Source organism: Schistocerca americana, chromosome 1 (genome assembly GCF_021461395.2).
Source record: "Schistocerca americana isolate TAMUIC-IGC-003095 chromosome 1, iqSchAmer2.1, whole genome shotgun sequence".
In the NCBI taxonomy this organism is placed as follows: domain Eukaryota; kingdom Metazoa; phylum Arthropoda; class Insecta; order Orthoptera; family Acrididae; genus Schistocerca; species Schistocerca americana.
The window spans coordinates 144,828,672-144,853,226 of NC_060119.1; the positions used below are offsets into that span (position 1 = coordinate 144,828,672).

The following is a 24,555-nucleotide window of genomic DNA, read 5'->3' on the forward strand; positions in this document are numbered from 1 at the left end:
TTTATATAGTTCCCACTTTGTTCTAAATGATATCCTTATCCCACTAGTCAGCCACCCAGGCTGTCCATTACTGCTAGTACCCCATTTAGAATGTTCTAATGGAAAGCAACTCTCAAAGAGCATGAGAAATGTGTTATGGAAAGCATTGTTTAAAAAAAAAAAACTCTCTATTGCTGTTGGATTAACTTTCCTACATAGTTGGTAATTAAATATGACATTGGTTTGAGTACAAAAGCCTTTTAGTGTTAAAATTTGTGCATCATGGTCTGAAAGGCCATTCACGCTTTTACTAACAGAATGCCCATCTAGTGCAAGAATAAATAAATTATTGGGTGAACCCACTCTTGAGCAAGCAACATAGAGTTGCCTACGAGAGAGACGTTGCAATCTTACTCCATAGACTGCCACTGTTTTCCTGATTGCAATCGAGAATGCAATGAGTGAGGTGCCACAGTGGTAAGCACACTGGATTTGCATTCGAGACAATGGTTCAAATCTGTGACTGGCCATCCTGGTGTAGGTTTTCCATGGTTCAAATGGCTTTGAACACTATGGGACTTAACTTCTGAGGTCATCAGTCCCCTAGAACTTAGAACTACTTAAATCTAACCAACCTAAGGACATCACACACATCCGTAGCAGTTGCACAGTAGCGCCTAGAACCGCTCGGCCACTCCGGCCGGTGGTTTTCCATGATTTCCTTAAATCGCTTCAGGCAAATGTCGGAATGGACCCTTTGAAAGGGCACGGCCGACTTCCTTCCCCATCCTTCCCTAATCTGATAGGACTGATGATCTTGCTGTCTGGTTTCTGCCCCAAAACAAGTCAAGCAAAATGAGAATGCAAGCCTTCTTAGAAAAATCCAACAGAATGAATTACATGTGTCCAAGAAAGACTTTCAATACCTTTTCCTAGTTATTAATGTTATATTGCTAGAGGAGGCCGAAATGCATGCTATAAGCTCACGCAGGCTGGCGTGAGGTCTGAAACAGGATACGTAATGAATGCTATAAAGAAAAGTACGTAGCTTCTGGAATACTTAACTTTAATCCATCATTTGTATACATCGTTCTTGATGAGACATGCTTCATACGATAACTATCACTTGCTATGGCGCCTTACTAGGTCGTAGCCATTGACTTAGCTGAAGGCTATGCTATCTATATTCTCGGCAAATGAGAGAGTCTCCGTCCGTGTAGTCGCTAGCAAAGTCGTCCGTACAACTGGGGCGAGTGCTAGTAAGTCTCTCTAGACCTGCCGTGTGGCGGCGCTCGGTCTGCTATCACTGATAGTGGCGACACACGGGTCCGACATGTACTAATTGACCGCAGCCGATTTAAAGCTACCACCTAGCAAGTGTGGTGTCTGGCAGTGACACCACAATTGAGATACATATAATGAATCTGGTTGAAATTTCTCTAGGCTGTTCAGAGTATTCCCTATATGTCACCCCCCTTTCTTTCCTCTACCCCCATCCCTGTCCATAGAAATGCTATGAATATATAGTGTTTCTTTCCATATAGTAAGTTGTATGTGTACAAAGTTTGATAAAAATTGCTGAAAGTGTACCTGAGGTTTGCTTTACATGTCAGGTTTTTTTTAAATTTTTTATTTATTTTACCTCAATGTGTTACATGTCAGTGGGACTGTAAGCATTTGTAGTGTTGTAGAAACTTTTCCACACCATGTTCAGGAATGGTAGTTCAGCACCTTGGATCATTCTGCAAATTGTAAATGAACACACGTGATGTTATACTTGGAGACCACCAGCCATTCTTCACTATGAAGTGGTGTGCTTAGGATGTTGTTCTGCAGAGGACAAGCCATATCGGATTTAGACAGCTTATCTGAAGAACTCTGCTACCTCTTTACTATATTCCTGCAAAATGGGTATTCCGAACAGGAGATTTGGCGTGGGTTGTGTCTGGTGCGTGTCAGACAATACGAAGAGCTAGAAGAAAGTGAAGAACAGGAGGAATGGTTGTCTTGACGTATGTCAGTAGTGTAACTTCAAAAACAGTGAGATTACTGAAGAAACATGAAGTGAAATGCAGCTTCCATCTACCAACAAAACTTGCAAAAGTATTAGAGTTGGAAAAGGACAATCTTAGTTTGAGAAGGCCAAGCATTTACGAGATTCTCTGTGACTATGAAAAGTCAAACATTGGACAGACTTGTCACACTGTGGAAGATAGATACATTGAACATTGACGACACACGTCTGGAACAATCAGAAAAGTCTACCGTTACTAAACATTATCTCAGTGCAGGGCACAACTTGGACTACAAAGGTACTAAAATTCTCTCATTGATGTCTTCATACTTGGACAGTGTAATTAAACAAGCATTTGATTCACAACTCAGCAGCGATTGAGGCTTCCAGCTTAGCACATCATGCTAATACTGGCGATGGCAACAGCAGAGAGACTGGCTCACATGGTTGCGTATCTTGACTTATGGCTACTGACAGAAGCTGCTGGGGTGGCCCGGCAGCAGGGCACAAGAGAAATTACAGCCTTTGTGTGTGTGTGTGTGTGTGTGTGTGTGTGTGTGTGTGTGTGTGTGTGTGTGTCAGTCAGTCCTCTCCTCTACCTATTAGAAATACTTTGCTGTTGGCTACCAAATGTGGCACCATCACACCTGTGCATTTTCCTTTTACACTGGTATACATATGAGGCTGCTGTGTTCATTGTATGTAAAGGTGTTGGGTCAGTTGTGGCAATGAAGTATTGTGAGTATTTGACAACGATGCCTGAAGTTTCACCCAAGAACCTTTTGTACAAAATAGAAGTTACAGCTAAACATGTTTTGTTCATTTAACATCATTTAAAAGTTGCTTTTTGTAATTGTAAATACTGATGTTGTTAGCATATTAAGTAGCCATCTTTTAGGTGCTATACGTAGAAGTTCGTGACAAACACGGACGCGCGCGCACGCACCCACCCACCCACCACACACACACACACACACACACACACACACACACACACACACACCTATGCCTCTACATGGTGCTGGCTGGACAAACAGTGACAGTGCTGCATTTCAGCTGTTGAAGGAGGTTGTGGTGAGGGCTATGTTGGGTTGGATGGGTAGGACGAGAGTGGTGTGAGGTTGGTGGCTCATAGTTCAGAGGGAGACAGCCAGTTTGTTGACTAGGAATCTGGGAAGGACGGTTGGTAGGTACATGGGCTTGACACGTGATACACAGTTGTTGGAGCTGGTGTTGAGTGGCGCATTCCGAAGGTAATGTTGGGATATGAATGGGAGGGGGTGGCAGGATGGAGGAAAAAGAAACTGTTGGATGGAGGGCATGGGGACAGTGTGTTACCTGAGTTTGAGGCCAGTATGGTTATGGAAGTGAAGGATGTATTGTGAGGATAACTAGAATAACTCCCATCTGCATAGTTTGGAGAAGCTAGTAATGGAGACAAGGATCCGGATGGCCCAGACTGTGAAGCAGCCATTGAAATTGAGCATGTTGTGCTCAGCTGCATGTTGTGCCACTGGGTGGTCAACTTTGTTATCGGCATCAGTTTGGTGGCGGCCATTCATCCTGGTGAACAGCTGGTTGGTAATCATACCGATATAAAAATCTGTGCAGTGTTTGCAGCGGAGTTGCTATGTGACACGGCTGCTTTCACAGGTGGCCCAGCTTCTGATGAGGTAGGATAAGAGTAGAAAGTGCTGGGTTAGTGGACTGGGCAGGTCTTGCACCTTGGTCTACCACTGGAGCGTGATCCCTGTGGCAAGGGGTTGGGAATGGGAGTGGCATAGGGATGGACTAGTATGTTGGTAGATTGGGTAGGTGCCAGAACATGACATAGGAGGGGTGAGAAGGATGTTGAGTAGGATGTCCCTCGTTTCAGAGTATGATGGAAAATAATCAAAGCCTGATGAAGGACCTTCGAGCACCATATCCAAGTTTTGCCATGTTGGAATTGTCAATGACAGACTCTCTTTCTGTCAATCCCTACAGTGGAAACATTTCTTTGCCTATAATCCCTCCGACCTAAACCAACCTGATCCCAATATGGGACCTTTCCTCTTTCCATTCATAATATCATCCAGCTGTACCCTCCCCCTCTCCCACCTAACTACCCCCCAGTCACCTTCCAGGAATCAATTACCTCCAACTTGGTCTCATCATCCTTCTCCAGGTGCCATCCTAAGAACACTAACTTTTCAGCAGAAGAAAGAACAGTGATGCATGACTTCACAACAGATCCTGGTCTAATCATCCTCCCCGCAGACAAAGGCTCCACCACTGTCATGAATCATAAAGACTACCTGACATAAGGCCTCTGCCAACTGTCTGACTCCTCCACCTACAAGCTCTGCCATAGTGATCCTGTCCCAGATGTCCAACATAATCTCCAATCCCTACTGAAATCCATACGCTTTTCCCAAAACCTCTGCCCCAAGTCCACCTCCATGCTGACCTTAGTGATGCTCTGCATACCCATCTTCTACATGATCCTCAAAATCCACAAACCCAACAACCCTGGATGCCCCATTGTAGTTGGCTGTTGTGCTCCAACTGAACGAATTTTTGAGCAACACCTCTAACCAGTTGACCAAAACCTCATCTCTCATATCAAAGATGTGATTGAGAGATTTATACCAAATAAATTAACAAATGACGGAGATGATCCCCTGTGGTACACGAAACAGGTCGGAACACTGTTGCAGAAAACAACAAAAATAGCATGCCAAATTTAAACAAATGCAAAATCTCCAAGATTGGCAGTCTTTTACAGTAGCTCAAAATGTAGTGCAGATTTCAGTGCAAGATGCTTATAATAGTTTCCACAATGAAAATTTGTCTCAAAATCTCGCAGAAAATCCAAAGAGATTGTGGTTGCATGTAAAATATGCTAGCGGCAAGACACAGTCAGTGCCTTCTCTGTGTGATAGGAATGGAAATACTGTCAACAACAGTGCTGAAAAAGCAGAGTTGCTAAATACAAACTTCCCAAATTCCTTCACAAAAGAAGATAAAGTAAATATTCCAGAATTCACATCAAGAACAGCTGCCAACATGAGTAACGTAGAAGTAAATATCCTTGGAGTAGTGAAGCAACTTAAATCACTTAATAAAAGCAAGTCTTCCGGTCCAGACTGTGTACCAGTTAGTTTCCTTTCAGACTATGCTGGTGCAATAATTCCATGCTTAACAATCATACACAACAGCACAACAGATCCGTACCCAAAGACTGGAAAGTTGCATGTCACCCCAATATTCAAGAAAGGTCATATGAGTAATCCACACTAAATTACAGGCCCATATCATTAATGTCAATATGCAGCAGGATTTTGGAACATACATTGTGTTTGAACATTATGAATTACCTTGAAGAGAATGGTCTATTGACACACAGTCGACACAGATTTAGAAAACATTGTTCTCGTGAAACACAACTAGCTCTTTACTCAGACAAAGTGTTGAGTGGTGTTGCCAAAGGATTTCAGATTGATTCCGTATTTCTAGATTTCCAGAAGGCCTTTGACACTGTACCAAACAAGTGGATTGTAGTGAAATTGCCTTCTATGGAATATATCGTCTCAGTCATGTGACTCGATTTGTGACTTCCCATCTGAGAGGTCACAGTTTGTAGCAATTCACAGAATGTTATCAAGCAAAACAGAAGTGATTTCTGGCATCCCCCAAGGTACTGTTATAGTCCCTCAGCCGTTCCTTATGTATATAAATGATTTAGGAGACAATCTGAGCATCTGTCGTAGGTTGTTTGCAGTTGATGCTGTTGTTTATTATCTTGTAAAGTCATCAGAAGATCAAAACAAATTGCAATATCCTTTAGACAAGATATCTCTATGATTTGAAAATTGTCAATTGACCCTAAATAATGAAAAGTGTGAGGTCATTCACATGAGTACTGAAAGCAATCCATTAAACTTCTATTACTTGATAAATCAAATCTAAAGACTGTAAATTGAACTAAATGCCTAGGAATTACACTTACAAACGACTTAAATAGGAAAGAATGTATAGAAAATGCTGTGGGGAATGCAAACCAAAGACTGCGTTTTATTGGCATAACAATTAGAAAATGTAACAGAGACTGCCTAAACTATGCTTATCTGTCCTTTTTTGAGTACTGCTGTGTGGTCTGGGATCCTTATCAGATGGGATTAATAGACCAAATCGAGAATGTTCAGAGAATAGCAGCACGTTTAGTATTATCGCGAAATAGGGGAGAGTGTGTCACTGATATGATACACAATTTGAAATGGACATCATTAAAACAAAGACGTTTTTCGCTGTGGTGGAATCTTCTCATGAAATTTCAATTACCAGCTTTCTTCTCTGAATGCGAAAATATTTTGTTGACACCAGCCTACATGGGGAGAAACAATTGTCAGAATAAAGTAAGGGAAATCAGAGATTTCGCGGAAAGATATAGGTGTTCATTTTTTCTGCTTACTGTTCAGGATTGAGATAATGCAGAATTATTGTGAAGGTCGTTCGATGAACCCTCTGTCAGGCAATTGCAGAGTATCCATGTAGATGTAGCTGAAAGATGCTAGCCACTTCCTTTACCAGCTCCCCAATCCCCACCCCTGTACTTCCCACATCCCTACTTGTTGCTGTTGATGCCACCTCCCTACATACCAACATTTCTCTTGCCCATGGCCTTGCCGCTATCAAAAACTACCTCTTCCAGCATCCTTCAGGCTCCACCCCTATCAAGTCCTTCCTTGTACACCTTATCAACTACATCCTGACTCAAAACTACTTGTTCTTTGAAGGGAAGATACACAAACAGATCCGTGGCACAACGATAGGCACCCGCATGGCACCTGCCTTTGTCAACATGGACTATCTAGAGGAAACCTTCATACCCTCACAAACTCCTAGCCCCTAGTCTGGTTCAGATTCTTTATGATATCTTAATGACCTGGACTCAGGACTAAGACACCCTAGCCTCATTCCTTCAAAACCTCAATACATTCTCTCCCATCCACTTCACCAGGTCCTCCTGAACCCAACATTCCGCCTTCCTGGACGGCTCCTTCTATACCTCTGCCCACACTAATCATCAACAGTACCTACATTTTGTTTGCTGCCACCTCTTCCATGCCAAAAAATCCCTCTCATGCAGCCTAGTCACTCATGGATGACATATCTACAGTGATGAGAACTTCCTTGCCCAGTATGCTGAAGGTCGCATGAAGGGCTTCACAGACAGACACTTCCACTCCAAAACTAACCCACAAACAATTTCCCATGCCATATTTGCACACACCTCCAGTCCTCCCACCACCCGCAAGAATCCGCTACAAAGGTGTGCTTCCCTCATCACCAAATATCACTCTGAACTGGAAAAATTGAGCCATGTCATTTTATCAGGGCTCTGATTCTCTCTCATCACACTCTGAAATGAGGAACACCCCAACCCAGGTCCTTCGTACCCCACTGATGTGGTGTTCCATCGCCTACCCAATCTACACAGATTCTAGTACACCCCTATGCCATTTCCAACCCATTGCCACAGGGATCGCAACCCTGTTGTAGACCAAGGTGAAAGACCTACCCAAGCCACTCACCTAGCACTTCCTACTCCAGTCCTGTCACAGGCTTATACTACTCCATCAGAGGCTGGACCAACTGTTAAAGAATCCATGTTACATACCACAAAACACTGCACAGTGCTTTATGTCAGTATGACCACCAGCCAGCTGTCCACCAGCATTAACAGCCACCACCAAACTGTCGCTGGGAACAAATGTGCAGCTGAGCGCAAGATGGTCAATTTCAGTGGCTGCTTTACAACCTGGGCCATTCGGATCCTCCTCTCCACCACCAGATTCTCTGAACTATGCAAATGGGAGTTATCCTTGCAGTGCATCCTTCATTCCTGCAATCGTCCTGGCCTCAGTCTCCAGTGACCCACTATCTCTAGCCCTCCACCAAACAGTTTCCCCTTTCCCTGTCCTGTCACCTCCTCACCATTCACTTCCCCCACATCACTTTCAGCATGCAACACTCCTCACTGGTTGCAACAGTTGTGCATCACATGTCTAGCCCGTGTACCTGCCATCCCTCCCTCTGCAACCCTAGTCGGAAAACTAGCTGCCTCCCTCTGAGCCATCCATCTCCAATCCCTCTCCCTGCCTCACACCTCTCTCTCCTTCTTCCCACCCACCTGACACAATCCCCATCAAAACGTATCCCACCAGTCAAAATGCTGCACTTTCACTGTTCTTCCAGCCAGCATCATGTCGAGCTCAAAAAAGGGTTACTCTGAAAGCTAGCAAGTTTTCTTTCTTTGGTGTCTGCCTCTTGGCAACGCAACATTTCTATTTTTTGGTGGGTGGTCTCATTTAATCCAAAATCACTTACACTGTAGCAGAACTTTCCTATAACATTAATCTGTAGAAGTTCCATATTTTTATATTTCTTCTTGTGCCAGTTACAGGGTATAGGTAGCCATATAAGCACAAAAGACTGTTTTGTTCTGCACATGTGTTTACATATCTGAATTTGGTTTGTCCAGTGTGGTCTGTATAATATCCCTCACAGCAGTTACAATATATTTCGGATATTTCAGAGTTTGAAAATATGTTATATTTGTTTACAGTTTTGTATCTAAACTTCACCAACATCATGTTATTTGTTTGGAATGCATATCTTACATCAGCTTTCTTAATAGACTTATCATTTTTTTGATATATTTCTTTTGTTTTTTATTATAGTATTTTTTGCTTTTTAGTTATTTGAGATGCAGTTACTTTAAGTTTTATATAACTGTTTTTCACATTTTTATGCATTAGTTACATGATTACATACAAATCCGTTAGTGTGATAACATGCCACGCAAATACTTACAATAGTTCAATTTAACCCAGATGTAAAACCTATTGCTGCATTAAAATTATGCAACTTTATTCCCTTTCTAAGGGAAAAAGATAATGATTTCAATGACATTTTGGGGCCTTGCAGTTCTAAATAACTGCTTTTTGAACAACAAGAAATAGAATTAGCATTTTTAGAGAAAAAGGCTTAATGTCATGTTGTGTTGAATAAAATATTCATTTATATGTTTTCTTTTTTGTTTTTAGGCCTCCTTTTTTTACTGTCACCATTATACAAGTAAGACTGGTTATATACCATATTTTGTGACTAATGAAAGTCTTATTTAGATCATATATGTTTCACTTTATTTCAAAGCATCTTCAGTGGGCACTGTAACAATTTTGTTTTCTTTCAGATTTATTTGTCAAGCCCATAAGGAATTGTCATGTTTTCCACTACTATTGTTAAACAGTATTAGATTACAATTGTTACTCATGTTTTCTTGCTTCCTACTTCATTCTTATGAGCTTCCACACATAAGTACTCAATTTTTAGAATATTTCATGGTGGCTTTCTTGTCAGAGGTGTTTGCAAATGCCATATTTACATGCTCTTTTATGTCCTTTTTGTCTTATTTCAAATGTTCTTTTGGTCTGTCCTAAGTATAGCGCATCACAGCAGTTACACTTAAGTTGGAAAAAGCCAGATTTTTTTGTTACACTTAAGTTGATAAAAGCCAGATTTTTTAAATGTATGCCAGTGTTTTCTTCCTACCTTAAACTTTCTGTATTGAATTACTACTTTGGTAAACTCTTTCTATGCATTGTTTCTTAAAGACATTACCAGTTCTACGTGTTAGCTTGTTTCCATATGTGTGTGTGTACCAGCCTGGCTGTTGAGGTTTTGTGCTGTGACTTCTTGTGTTTTAGTGTGTGTGTGTGTGGGGGGGGGGGGGGGGGGGTGCGCACGCGCTGAGTGTTGTGGGTCCCTGAATTTTAGTTATGTTTTGCGTTACTTATTTAGCTCATTTTATTTTTATGTCTTTCTGGATTTTCTTAATTTGTTTTGTAACTAGAGATTCTTTTTACCCATTGTTATTTGTTGTCTGATTTGTTATGTCCAGCTCTTTAAACTGTGGTGCTCTGTTTAATCTGTGGAGTATGTATCTGAGAGCTGCTTGTTTGGGACTGTGGGTGGGTTGACGACTGATGTAATGTGTCTGTTCTGGTATTTTTCCTCTAAATACTGAGTGAGCATCGGTTATTTTTCTTTGCCACATATATGTTTAGGTAGGTGATTTGCCCTGCTTGTTCTTTCTCTAGAGTGAATTTTATGTTTTTGTTTAGTGTGATTATCTTTGTGTATCTGTTCTGTTTTCATTTCTGGTTCATCTACCAAGCATAGGATGTAGTCTGTGTACCTACACCGCTGCATTAAATTGAAATTTCTAGGTACTGTTTTCTGAAATATGCTTTCTTCTGTTTTGTTCATAAAGATATTTGTTAACTTTCCTGGAACGGAGGATCCCATTGGCAATTCTTCCTGTTGTAAGTAGACTTCTTTATTAAATTAAAAACAGTTTTTGTCAGTAATAAGTTGTAAACTATCAGTTTAATAAGTCACAGCTACAAAATACTAACGCGAATTCTTTACAGACGAATGGAAAAACTGGTAGAAGCGGACCTCGGGGAAGATCAGTTTGGATTCCGTAGAAATATTGGAACACGTGAGGCAATACTAACCTTACGACTTATCTTAGAAGAAAGATTAAGAAAAGGCAAACCTACGTTTCTAGCATTTGTAGACTTAGAGAAAGCTTTTGACAATGTTAACTGGAATACTCTCTTTCAAATTCTGAAGGTGGCAGGGGTAAAATACAGGGAGCGAAAGGCTATTTACAATTTGTACAGAAAGCAGATGGCAGTTATGAGAGTCGAGGGACATGAAAGGGAAGCAGTGGTTGGGAAGGGAGTATGACAGGGTTGTAGCCTCTCCCCGATGTTATTCAATCTGTATATTGAGCAAGCAGTAAAGGAAACAAAAGAAAAATTTGGAGTAGGTATTAAAATTCATGGAGAAGAAGTAAAAACTTTGAGGTTCGCTGATGACATTGTAATTCTGTCAGAGACAGCAAAGGACTTGGAAGATCAGTTGAACGGAATGGACATTGTCTTGAAAGGAGGATATAAGATGAACATCAAAAAAAGCAAAACAAGGATAATGGAATGTTGTCAAATTAAATCTGGTGATGCTGAGGGAATTAGATTAGGAAATGAGACACTTAAAGTAGTAAAGGAGTTTTGCTATTTGGGGAGTAAAATAACTGATGATGGTCGAAGTAGAGAGGGTATAAAATGTAGACTGGCAATGGCAAGGAAATCGTTTCTGAAGAAGAGAAATTTGTTAACATCGAGTATAGATTTAAGTGTCAGGAAGTCGTTTCTGAAAGTATTTGTATGCAGTGTAGCCATGTATGGAAGTGAAACATGGACGATAACTAGTTTGGACAAGAAGAGAATAGAAGCTTTCGAAATGTGGTGCTACAGAAGAATGCTGAAGATAAGGTGGATAGATCACGTAACTAATGAGGAGGTATTGAATAGGATTGGAGAGAAGAGAAGTTTGTGGCACAACTTGACTAGAAGAAGTGATCGGTTGGTAGGACATGTTTTGAGGCATCAAGGGATCACAAATTTAGCATTGGAGGGTAGCGTGGAGGGTAAAAATCGTAGAGGGAGACCAAGAGGTGAATACACTAAGCAGATCCAGAAGGATGTAGGTTGCAGTAGGTACTGGGAGATGAAAAAGCTTGCACAGGATAGAGTAGCATGGAGAGCTGCATCAAACCAGTCTCAGGACTGAAGACCACAACAACAACAAGTTGTAAAAATGTGCTTTTCTCTGAGATAGTTACAGTTGATTGTTAGTATTTAGTTCGTGTTCTATTATCTTGATTGTTTCTTTGAATAAATCAAGTGAGCTCAGCGTAGCTTTATCCAGAACACATGTGTTTTTGATGTGGTTTATTAGTTCTTTTGTGGGGTAAAACTGATTTTTATTTTTCTGTTCAGCATCTGAGGTTTTTGTAGGAGCATAGCTTTGCATAACTGTGATGTTACAAATGTTTGTAACATCTAATGTTCAAGTGTGCTGTCAGTAGTCTTTCTGAAACTGGTTTCCATTCCATAAGGCTCCTTTTTGTTTCTTTAGATTAAATCTGTAACTGCAGATGATTTTCTGATTTTCCTGTCCAAAATCACAGGGCATTGTCATTCAATAATTAGAATGATTGGGACGATAGAATTATAGGGATGTAGCGAGAAAACCAGAAACTTACTTAAGAGTTGATTTTTAATTGGCATTTAACTTAAATATAATTTGGGAAACATGAAAATTGCATTCAATTTTATAAAAGTAGAATAAACTTAATGATAAATTTTTTGAGTGTTTTATTTGTTAAAGCACAGTTCCATACACAAGTCTGGGGTTATGGATACAAAATTATTGCCATAAGAAGTAAGTACCTGTATGTTAGTAAGACTAGGGAATGCAAAAAATGTGACTCCCAATGTTTCAGGCAGGAAAATAGCGACGTCCATATTCCAGAACAACAGTAAAAGATTTGATGGGAAAGTAGCAGCCTACAATGTTTCAGAGCAACAAGAAAGTATTGAGTGGGAAAATCTTGACTTCCACCCAAACAGAGCAAAAATTACATCAAACATGATAATTGCAAGCCCTGAGACATTGTCTGCAAAGAGTTGAATACACACCTCCATGTCACCTGCAGCTGATGAGTTAACAAAAGTGCAACCCCATTTCTGTGCTCAGTATCCTCTCCAGTGGAACAGAGTACAAAAAGGTATTCCATCTTGTGAAAATCAAATGATGGAAATTCAGGATGGAATGTAATATTTCACCTTGTGGTTGGACTTACAACCCCACCAAGTTTAAGAATGTCCAACCCGTAGCTCAACATCTCCTTTGTAATCTGTTTTAGCCTGCTAGATTCTAGAAATCTGTTTTTGTTTTCCTTTGTGTGACAAAAGTCATCAGCTTGTGAGTCCTTCCAGATATCTTTTTGTGCGGTTTCTTTAATCAGGTAACATCAAAAGAAGCCCTTTACCTGGTGGGACTGATAGAATAGAAGGTCCAGTGCAGACTGGAGCATTGCATCAAAGGATCATTTAGTCGCACAAGTGTGTTACAGAGATCCTCAACAAACTTCAGTGGCAGATGCTGCAAGACACATACAGCTCGTGAAACGAAGACAGTGAGAAAGTTGGAGAAATTAGAGCTAATGCAGAAGCTTACCAACAGTAATTCTTCCCATATGCCAATCACAAATGGAACAGAGAAGGTGGGATCAGAAGTACTCTCCACCACACATCATCAGGGGACTTGCAGAGTATCGGTGTAATTGTGTCTAGACAACATGGAAACAAAAATATATCCAGTGTCTATGAAGTGCAATGTTCTAAAAATTGAGCACCTATATGTGGAAGACACCATGAAAAAAGTAGGACATAAAAAATCATGAGTAATAATTATAATGTAAATACTTTTTAAAGATAGTAATGTAAAACATGAGAACTGTTGATGATCTTGACAAACAAATTTGTAAGAAAACCAAATTGTTACAGTGACTGCTGAAGATGCTTTGAAATAAAGCAAAACACACATTGTCTAAATAAGACTTTTATTAATGATATGAATATAATAGGGAAACAGTCCACGCTAAGACTTTTATTACAGTTACAAAAAACTATATCACTCATACTAGTAAAATGTTCATTCTTTGCTGTATTCTTCACAGGATATGTAGACATTGTTGATGTGCTTTTTACATATACACATATGTTTTACTTATTCAGATGTCGCATGTGCTGTAGAATGCTTGGTGTCATTTGAATTTGGACATATGTGTTATCTTTTCTGTTTGCTAGGTGCTGGGAAACATTGTTTATCTGCACTAGATGGGATCATGGATCATCCAGATAATTCAAAATCTTGAATAATCCAGAAAGTCAAAACACTTGAATTTTGTACACTTACATAATCATTAAGTTTTCTTTGAGATAGATTCATGTGTTGTTTATGTGCAACATGATCATGTAGGTGTTTCACTAGCAATAGTTCATCTGCAGCAGTTTCCATCTGGCATTCCAAATAAACTTATTTTGCCCAACTGCGTGGTTGTCTCTGTGTGTGTTATAATATCTTCAGACTGAGCACCAGCCTTGTTAACTAATCCATCGCCACTATCACTGTTGTCTGCAGAAGAACAGACAGTGATAATTTCTTCATCATAAATCATACTGTAGCCCCATAATTGTAACACCTGTGTCTGAGCGGTCTGTAAACTTTACTTTTTGCAAATGATTCAGCATCAAATAACAGTTTTCCTTTCTCCATTGTACGCAGTGCATCTAACTTTTGGTCCACAGAGACTACCAACTTCTTCCTTTTTGATGTCATTTTACTGTCGAAATAAAGATGAGCAAAGAGTGCTTTAGAACTCAGTGTCCACTTGATAACCGACACCTTGCTAGGCTCAGTTTATGGGACTTGGCTGAATTTAAATTTAATGATTGTTGTCATAGACTGCTGCTGCTTTTACATCTAGAGTGAAAAAAATAACAACAACAATAATAATAATAATAATAATATAATCTGTGTGAATTGAATATAACAATATATTTTTAATGAGTCTGTAATGAGAGTCCTCAATAATTATCACCTTGTAACTTTATTATTTGGTCTCAGTTTGTAACTAATGTTGCTACCTCTGGATCACGGGTTCCCGGGTTCAATTCCCGATCAGGTTGGGGATTTTCTCTGCCCAGGGACTGGGTGACTGTGTTGTCCTCATCATTTCATCATCATCATCATCATTCGTGACAGTGGCTTGATTGGCTTGCTCGAAAAATTGGACTGTGTAAAAATTGGGACTTCGTACGGACGCTGATGACCAAGCAGTTGAGCGCCCCCACAAGCCAAACATCATCACCATCATCATCAGTTTGTGAAAAACACAGGAGTTTGGAACAAACAATTTTATTAAAGGAAAATCAGTGCTAATTCTCCTTTTTGTTTTGCCATTGCTCTAATTACTACATAACTGACGACAAGTGTCTACCCAAACATTTGTATGGTTGTAAAGTGTTGCTGTTTCTTGTTTTTTAAATCCATTTTTGTGTCCATGAATCTTTCTTTCATTCTGCTCTGACATAATTTCCTTATCTGTGGAAACTGTGGACATTTCTTGAAAGGGCGTGAGAAACCATATTGCATCTTATATATATACTAGCTGTTGCTTGTGGCTGCACTCGCATACCGGTAATTTTCTTATGATGAGTAATGGTGAGTAAATAATCTGTTGTAATTGCAATAACATCAACTGCCCTCACATGTCTGCCTATTCCGGTAAGGTTTGAAGAATTTATAGTGGCCTTGAAAAAATTACAAGGATAGTTTTCTAAACATTTTGAGGACACTGCCAAATGTACATCTGTTTTTGAGACTGTTTCAGTTGGAGGTGCCCCTGCGCATATGCAGATGGAACCGATTGATCTGTATTGTAATTCACATTTAAAAGACAAATTCATTTACATTAAAACTGCCCGGGGTGTCCTCCTTGTTTTCTTCTGGAAGAGTTTCCTTGTCTCCATAATGAGGTTACAAACATCATAAAATATTTCATCAGTATGTGTGTGAAATGTTTTTTTTTCTTTTTTGAATTATGAAACTAAGAAGTCAAGATTACATGCCAACCTCAGTGCAAAAATCTGTGAAACTGTTTGCAGTTGCCTATATGCTGACAGTTTGTACCCGATAAAAATTACATCTTCAGCATGCCAGAAATGATTGAATAATATTGAAAGTTTGTTTTGTTTGTGATCTATGATGTTGAGAAATATGAAATCGAGTCATTTGCAGTGTGACTGCATTGCCATTTAAATGTGGCACTTTCGTACTTTTCCCTCTTCCGACTCCTCATGCTCAGACAGTGTGGCATGTTATGGCGGTGGGGGAAGTGTGCAGCCAGGTAAGAGAGGTATGGCATGTGAACAAGAGCACTGCTCACATATCAAATTCTTGGCAATCTCAGGCATATGTCATGACCTATTGACGCGAACCAGTGATGGACTAAAAATCTATTTTCTGACACTAGTTACCATAATCAAAGTTTTTTGCATATACATTATTTTTTCATTTATTAATAACTGTAATCTGTTCTTATTACTCAGTCTACCTACTGGTAAATTAAACATGCAACTGTACCATATCCTTGTGAGTTTGGTATATGTGTATATTTATTATTGTAATTATTAATAACCTGCAGAAACATACCCTGAAATTGTACTTTATCAATTGGAATGATTCTGGAGGGGGGGGGGGGGGGGGGGGAGAAAGAAAGAAAGAAACAAGTAAAACCCAAAAGGATAACTGACCTGTGGTGGTAAACTCAGGTTCAAAACCCATGTGATATGAAACACATGAATCACATTTAGTAGAACGTTGTCTTTCACGTTATAATTAGGCTTTCATGTATGGTAGTAGATACGGCTAAACACTTGTGTGTTTGATGTACTGTTTAGTGTGTGACAGACTTCCAACTGATTCTGGCTCTCTATTCTTTTTGTAACAATATAAAGCAGTGTTCAGATTGTAAATAATGAGTGCATTAGTTAAAAGTGCATGATATTTTATACACTTTACTTCATTATCCGCATATGTGATAGCAAATACACAACTACAACATGTGAAATTAGAGGTCTTTCATAAATAAAGTTATGTCCCTGATGTATTTATCATTTTTTTGTTGTTGTTGTCATTTTGCAACACATTTCAGGCAGATCTTGTGAAAAACAAACGAAAATTGCTGGAGTTAGTGAATGTGCTGACAGATCACAATCTGAGGAAAGAGACGAGGAATCCAAAGAAAATGGAACAACTTTCTGAAGCTAAAGTCAAAGACATTGTGAAAGAGAAATCAGGATGGGGAAACTTCAGTGAGGTGTTCATAGTCTCAGCCCTTAGTGGAGACGGAGTTGATAAAATTATGGTAAATATAAAATGACTGTTTATGCTCTTATCTCTTGGATTTTTAAAGCAGAGGCAGAGAGAATGGACTTGCAGGACATATCTTGTGGAGTTCATAATAGTTGAATTTAGAGAGAGATGATTTGTTTGAAAAATAGTGTATACATATTTTATATTTTCTTGGTAGTAATTACTTAGAGATGAAAATTCGGTAGTCTTCTCACATCAGTTCACTATTTTATCTATGCAGGACCATATTTTGATGGCAGCTAAACCAGGAAAATGGCTGTATGCACCTTCACACATGTCTGATGTTTCACCCAATAAATTAATAGCACGGACAGTGAAAGCTAAACTGCTTGAGCACTTCCCTCAAGAAGTTCCGTATAATCTCAAAACAACAGTGGAATATTTAGATGACAGTAACTCTGGTAAGAAGCCAATGTAAACAAATTCTTAAGAATTTATTATTGTCATATCAATAGTTACGTAATTTTGTAATTGTATGCAGGTTTGTGTGTGTGTGTGTGTGTGTGTGTGTGTGTGTGTGTTTCCCAGTTTTTTCTGTGTTACAAAACTGCTTGCTTCTCTTACAATGCATCAAGAAGAAAGCTTGAGTGAGGTTTTTAATGCAGTATGGTAGACGAAAAATTTTGTATTATAAGGTAATGTAGTATTTTGAAATACAGAAAATGTTCAGTAACTCGCCATTTTCTACACGGTATAAAGCACATACAAAAAGAAAATGTCTATGTATGCTATAGTTATTATTAAAACATTGTAGTTTTCCATTTGTTTTCAGTATTGGGCTTTAGTTTTTGAGAGAGGTTGATACTCTCACACATTCTTCTAACTACATTTGTTTATAGCTGGAGGTAAGTAGAAAATGCCTCATGAAGTTTAGCCAGCCCTAAATAAATATCGGGCTTTCAAGGCGAAAGCCAGTGACAATGCTCTTTCTTGGTTACAATATAGGTTACAATATAGCCTGTGCATGTGTCAGTAACTGTTGTGAAGTCTGTTGGTGAGACATGGCTGTGAACAAGGAACCAACCAGATTATCAGAATTATAGGAAAGGGGTAAAGAAGATCTGAAGCTCAGTGTGCTTTACATTCTGAGGAATTAATTGGGAGCTGAGAGAAAACATTTATCAGTGAACAAATTGTATGCACGTGTCCCATTCCAGTTATATTACACTTTCTCTCATTAATGGGTTCTCTTTCTGTATGGGCTTCTCTGCCATGAGCCTGTCTTAGAACCAAATAGGTATTCACTAATTCAAAAAGTCCAACTCCCATCATTTTGGGTAAAAAAGTTTTGAGGAGCTGTTCTCATGCTGCAACTTCATTGATCTTTGAATAGAATGATGAATTAGATTAAATCCGTTTTTTGCCCCATGCACCAATAGTGAGAAGGTCCTCTAAAATATGAAACATATCGGAAAACTGTAATATATAATACAGATCTCACTTAAGAGCCATAATATTTGGGATTAGTATTTATTCCTTAGATCCTTGTGAAGTTGTGCTCAAAGATGCGGGACATTTCAAAATCTTTTATGTGCAAGTGTGAAATATAATTCCTAGCCAGGCATCATCAAATACCTACACTGATTATATTATTGCACTTAAGATGAGCAGAAGTAAAATATTACATTGCACTCACATTGTGCAATATTAAAAGGAAAAGCCGTCATCAATCCAGTGGTTGGCTTGAACGCCACAGCAAGGGGACGTACTGTGTAATGTAGACTCCAAACCACATTGAAACTCTGCAGTTTTCACATTAACAAATATCACCAGTGGTGAAAGAAGTGATAAGTGAACAACTAAATCTGAGACCTTTGACTCTGTTATCTGGCACTTTATCACTGAGCCACCACACCACATTGATAAGATATCCATCAGTTTGCTTTGCTGAAAAACAAGTCATTAGAGTTGATAAATTTGATGATTAGTAAGACCTTCAGGATTCTCTTAAACTGTACTTTATTAGTTGTTAAACTGTTTATGGTTGATATAAAATTAGCAAAATGTTTGTTCCTTGATTACAGAAATTTTTTTTGACCAAAGTAACTGCTTTTATGCGCAGTGTTCTCCTTCCTATTATTGTCAGTTGGTTGAAGAAATGTGTATGCAAGGGTGTACTTAAACGCCTTCAATTTTTTATGTGAAAGCTCATAAAGCTTTTCAAATAAAACAGACTTTATTAACATTCTATATCTTCATTCTCCATGTCTGCATGTTTATTTCTCAACATAATTGCTATGGTCACAGACACATGTCTTCCAACAAGGGACCAGTTTGTTGATACCATTGTTGTAGAATGTTTGGCTTTGTTGATGGAGCCACAAGCTCACACCTGCTTGCACCACTTCATTAGTGTCAAAGTGAAGTCCTCAAAAGTGTTCTTTAAGTTTTGGAAACAGACAAAAATTGGATGGGGCCAAGTCAAGACTGTATGGAAGATGATTGATGACAGTGAACCCAAGGCGTTAGATTGTTGCATATGTTGCAGCGCTCATATGTGGTTTGACATTGTGTTGAAGGAGAGTGTGCTCCATGTGTGGACAAACTCTTCAAATTTGTGCGTTCAGTTTTATGAAGGTCTCACAGTACCTTGCAGAGTTTATGGTGGTGTCCTTAGGCACACATTCCAAATACACCATACCTTATACCTGAACACTGTGGACATGACTTTGCCTGCTGATGGCTTGGTAATGAACCTTTTTGCACTGGTGATCCTTTGTGGAAGAACTCCATTGATGCTCTGTTGATTTTGAGGTTAAAATAGTGGACCTAGCTTTCATCACCTGTCTCTGTGTTTTTAAGGAGTCCATCATCCTCATGCTTAAAATGCAAAAGAATTTGTTGACAGATGTCCAATCTCCCCTGTTTCAGATCAGGGGTGAGCATTTGAGATATCCACCATGCACACAGTTTTCTGTACTGCAGTTCTGCAACAATAGCCTGTACACACTCTTGTGATATGCCACACTTACCTGAGAGCTGTGCCTGTGTTATCTGATGATTTTCTTTGATGTGTTCATCAATTCCTTTTCTGATCAGTCTTATCGATTACTGTAGGTGGTCATCCACTCCATGTTCTGTCTCACATTGAGCTTGGCACCACTATTTCCTTCATTATGAGCATAAAGAACCCAACATCACACATTACTCATGTCAGTATAATCATTACTCATGTCAGTATAATCATCACCATGCACACACTCATTCTTCTATGGATTTTAATTGGAGGCAGATTTCCTGTGGATAGAAATTTGATTACAGCATATTGCTTCTCAAGCGTAGACATAGTTAAGTTACACACAGCCAGGTTACGTGCTACAATTCAGAGCCCTCTAATGGCAAAAGGTTGCACCTTGGGTGAGCAAAGCGAAAGAAGCAACCAAGTAATATGTCTGATATGTAACACCTCAACTGATATTACTAACAGAGTAAAAAATTCAGAAGCATTGCTTTGCAGTAAACTCTCCTGTTACTTACCACAGAGTTCACCAAGGAATAAGTGTACAGATATATTCTTTAAATGTGTTTATGTGAGACATTACTGGATCCAATCCACAAAGAATTTGTACTACTTGCTTTTGGATTCAGAACACTTATCTTGACTTGAGGAGTTCTCCCAAATGATATACCATTTGATATGGAATAAAAGGGAGCAAAGTACACCAGGTTTGCAGTTGTTTTATATAATTTATAATATGTTAACATTAGTGCATCAGCAATTTATGATGTTTCTTTGCCCATTTTCTTGTACAAAAACTTTACTCAAGCATATGTTATCCAGGTGAGAAGTCTTCCAGTGATTAATGACTGATTACATATATAGCTTAAGGACAGTTCTTAATTAACATTGTTGATATTTAATCATAACCACTAGAATGCTTAAATTTATATTGGATATTATTTGTTCTGGTTAAGTGATTGTCATATCCCTCTTACTAAAGTTATTTGTAAAGGCTGGTGTCAGAAGTCTGTTATATGGTATTTCAATCATTGAAATGGTAGCAGGCATAGTTACTGAATACAAATAATCTTGGTGAATATTGTATGGACTCCGAAAAGCCCAGCTCACTTCATAAAGAAAACATGCTGTGAGATGTGTCAATTGACATTAATTAATTTAGGGACGAATGGGAAAATGAAAAGTTATGAATTTGAGGTGCATAAGTTAATGAGTTACTACAGAACTGGAGAGAACAGTCAGCAGCCAGATGTCATCAAGACGTGGTTTTTCTGCCCAAAAGTTTTACTGAGCAATCTCTAACCCAGTGTGCTGCTGCCAAATCCAGCACTTCGGCTATTCTGCCTTGGCATGCACCGGTAGAAATTTGGTAAATTCTCAGATGAAACTGGGACTGATTGTACCTCACCACTGGTTTGCATTAAGCGTTCAGACAATCACTGTAAATGGAGTGGAGACTTCCAGTTTGTCTCAAAGAATTGAAGATACAGGGTCTCCCAAACCTTTTGTGTCAAAATTATACAGACAGTAGAGACACTGAGTACTGTGACATGTGGAACTCATTAATTTCCTGTGTCAGAGAAGACAATTTAGCATACTCTACCATATGTAGAATGAATAATTAGTTTTTTATATTAACAATAGTTGTTGTTATATGTTGTAAGTGTTTTAAAGCTCTCAGTAACTGCCAAAGTTGTAATTGTTGTCATTGCCTGTCTCAATTCATGCACTGCGATGATGCATAAAATTTAGCTTTATTTTCTCAGATGATTAGGGCACCCGACTTGGATTATGGAACAGTGAGGTTCAAATTTCAACCATCCATCCATATCTAGATGGTCCATTGTTTCCTCAAATAAAGTAGAATTTTTGCATATTTTCTGTGAAAAAGATGTTAGCAGATTCTCTTCCCATTCTTATTCTATTTGAGTGTGTTCGTCATCTTTAATGATCTCAACATTATAGGACATTAACACTAATATTGTATTCCCTCCTTCCATTGTCACAGTGCAGTTAAAGAGATGGGAAATTGGGGTCTCATTTCCAACAATAACAACAATAGTGTGTCTTTTTCTGGGAGGTGCTGGATCCTTGTTTGTCTGAAATTCTTGACACTGCATCTGATAAGTTAGGATCAAAACAGCATGTCACAGCATCGTTATTGTAGTGCAAAGAACATGCTTATTTTCTGCAGTGTGATCCCATGAGATGTCAGTCCTCTTTTCATAAACAGACCTTGCTAGAGATAACTGATATCTACATGGAATACATGCAACTGGTGTTTTCTTCATCACACACAGAGCATGCGATACTACCGTAGAAAATAATGTGATGAGAGTTCACAGTTGGAACTTACAAAATTATTTGAGCAAGTCTTTCCTCTCAAATGTTTCTCTAGCTCTTATTTTGTTCCCATTCTGAACGACTGGTTTTAAGAGAAGAATGATGTAGCCTGGTGATCCACACGTAAGGAACTTGTTAAAAATTTAAACACACATTATTAATGTTCCACAAAAATATTATGTTGGATATACTTCCTGCCTGAAGTGAGTTGACACAGAATATTATTTCATATGACTCACATGAAAAGTAAACAAGTGTCATTTTGCTGCAGGTTCTAAATGTCAGCTGTATTGGAATGGTAAGGCAGCTGCATTCATGTTCTGGAGGAGACTGTGAATGGGTACCTTCCATGTGAACTCATTATCAACCTACAGCCCAGTCTCCTCTCCTCTGCTTTATTCATCGTGTCATATTTACAAGAGTGGGGCCAATGAGATATACAGGCACTGTGGCATGCACCACAGCAGTGACGCTAAAGTTCTTGCAAGTCTCAGCGACTGTCTTTAGTGGGGAGAGAGTGACACTTTCACCCCAATCTAATACTTCATAGGTGCATGTTTAAATACAGTCAAGCTCAGCACATGACAAAATTAGGATATTAGTGGGTTACTTTTCATTCATGTACTGATTTCCCACCTGACCTCAGATGTAGCCAGGTATTTGTGATGTATGTGGGGCAAGGCAATTAGTGTGTCACAAGTTCATTGCAGGGCCTGTATTTCTTGTGGGCCCCTATAAAAGAGCTGGTAGCCTCCACAAACAGAATAGTGCAAGAAAATGACTGACACCCTATTAGCTGTGAACCATGAACCAGAAAATTGTTTGCTGTATTATTCCGTTGCTGACATTAATCTGTAGCAGTTATGCTGTCATCATTGCCAGACCAAACTGCTTTTTAAAGTTATATGCTAAAGCTGCAGCATGTTATTAATGTTGATGCAACTGTAAAGAACATCCCATGTCACAGCATCCCAGTTTGATGTGCCCGATTTCCTGTTTATATTTCCACTGTTAATTTTGTTGTTTTCTAGTGTAATTGACACTGTGATATCATGAACTAGCAAAATACTCCAAGACGTGAACACCAGTAAAAATTGTAAATACACTATGTGATCAAAAGTATCCGGACACCTGGCTGAAAATAACAAGTTCGTGGCGCCCTCCATCGGTAATGCTGGAATTTAATATGGTGTTGGCCCACCCTTAGCCTTGATGACAGCTTCCATTCTCACAGGCATATGTTCAATCAGGTGCTGGAAGCTTCCTTGGGGAATGGCAGCCCATTCTTCACAGAGTGCTGCACTGAGGAGAGGTATCGATGTCAGTTGTAAAGCCTGGCGTGAAGTCTGTGTTTCAAAACATCCCAAAGATGTTCTATAGGATTCAGGTCGGGACTCTGTGCAGGCTGGTCCATTACAAGGATGAGGGATGTTATTGTCATGTAACCACTCCACCACAGGCCGTGCATTGTAAACAGGTGTTCGATTGTATTGAAAAATGCAATTGCCATCCCCGAATTGCTCTTCAACGGTGGGAAGTAAGAAGGTGCTTAAAACATCAGTGCCATGCTAAACGACAAGGGGTGCAAGCCCCCTCCAAGAAAAACACGACCACACCATAACACCACCTCCTCTGAATTTTACTGTTGGCACTACACACGCTGGCAGATGACGTTCACCGGGCTTTCGCCATACACACACCCTGCCATCAGATCGCCACATTGTGTACCATGATTCGTCACTCCACACAACATTTCTCCACAGATCAGTTGTCCAATGTTTATGCTCCTTACACCAAGCGAGGCATCATTTGGCATTTACCGGCGTGAGATGTGGCTTATGAGCAACCGCTCGACCATGAAGTCAGAGTTTTCTCGACTGTCATAGTACCTGCAGTGGATCCTGATGCAGTTTGGAATTCCTGTGTGATGGTCGGGATAGATGTCTGCCTATTACACATTACGAGCCTCTTCAACTGTCGGCGGTCTCTGTCAGTCAACAGACGAGGTCGACCTGTATGCTTTTATGCTGTACGTGTCCCTTCATGTTTCCACTACACTATCACATTGGAAACAGTGAATCTAGGGATGTTTAGGAGTGTGGCAATCTCACATACAGATGTATGACACCAGTGACACCCAATCACCTGACCACATTCGAAGTCCGTGAGTTCTGCGGAATGCCCCATTCTGCTCTCTCACTATGTATACTGACTACTGAGGTCACTGATATAGAGGATAGGCCTGTAAACAAGATGGAAACGATTTCTAAACTTTCAGTGTCCTTCCTGAGAGATAATAGACCAGCAATACACACAGACTAATAAATCAACAAAAATAATCAAGTTTTGAACATATAAT

The 24,555-nt window shown here is 39.3% G+C and overlaps 1 protein-coding gene across 1 annotated transcript in view; it reads left to right on the forward strand.

Moving 5' to 3' along the window:
• The window catches only part of LOC124620822 (GTPase Era, mitochondrial), a 41,874-nt gene that overhangs the window by 15,335 nt on the left and 1,984 nt on the right, over positions 1 to 24,555 (forward strand). Inside the window, exons 4-5 of the mRNA XM_047147096.1 lie at positions 16,674 to 16,886; positions 17,115 to 17,295. Of these exons, the coding sequence (XP_047003052.1) occupies positions 16,674 to 16,886; positions 17,115 to 17,295 (394 nt within the window). The remainder of the gene's footprint in view (positions 1 to 16,673; positions 16,887 to 17,114; positions 17,296 to 24,555) is intronic.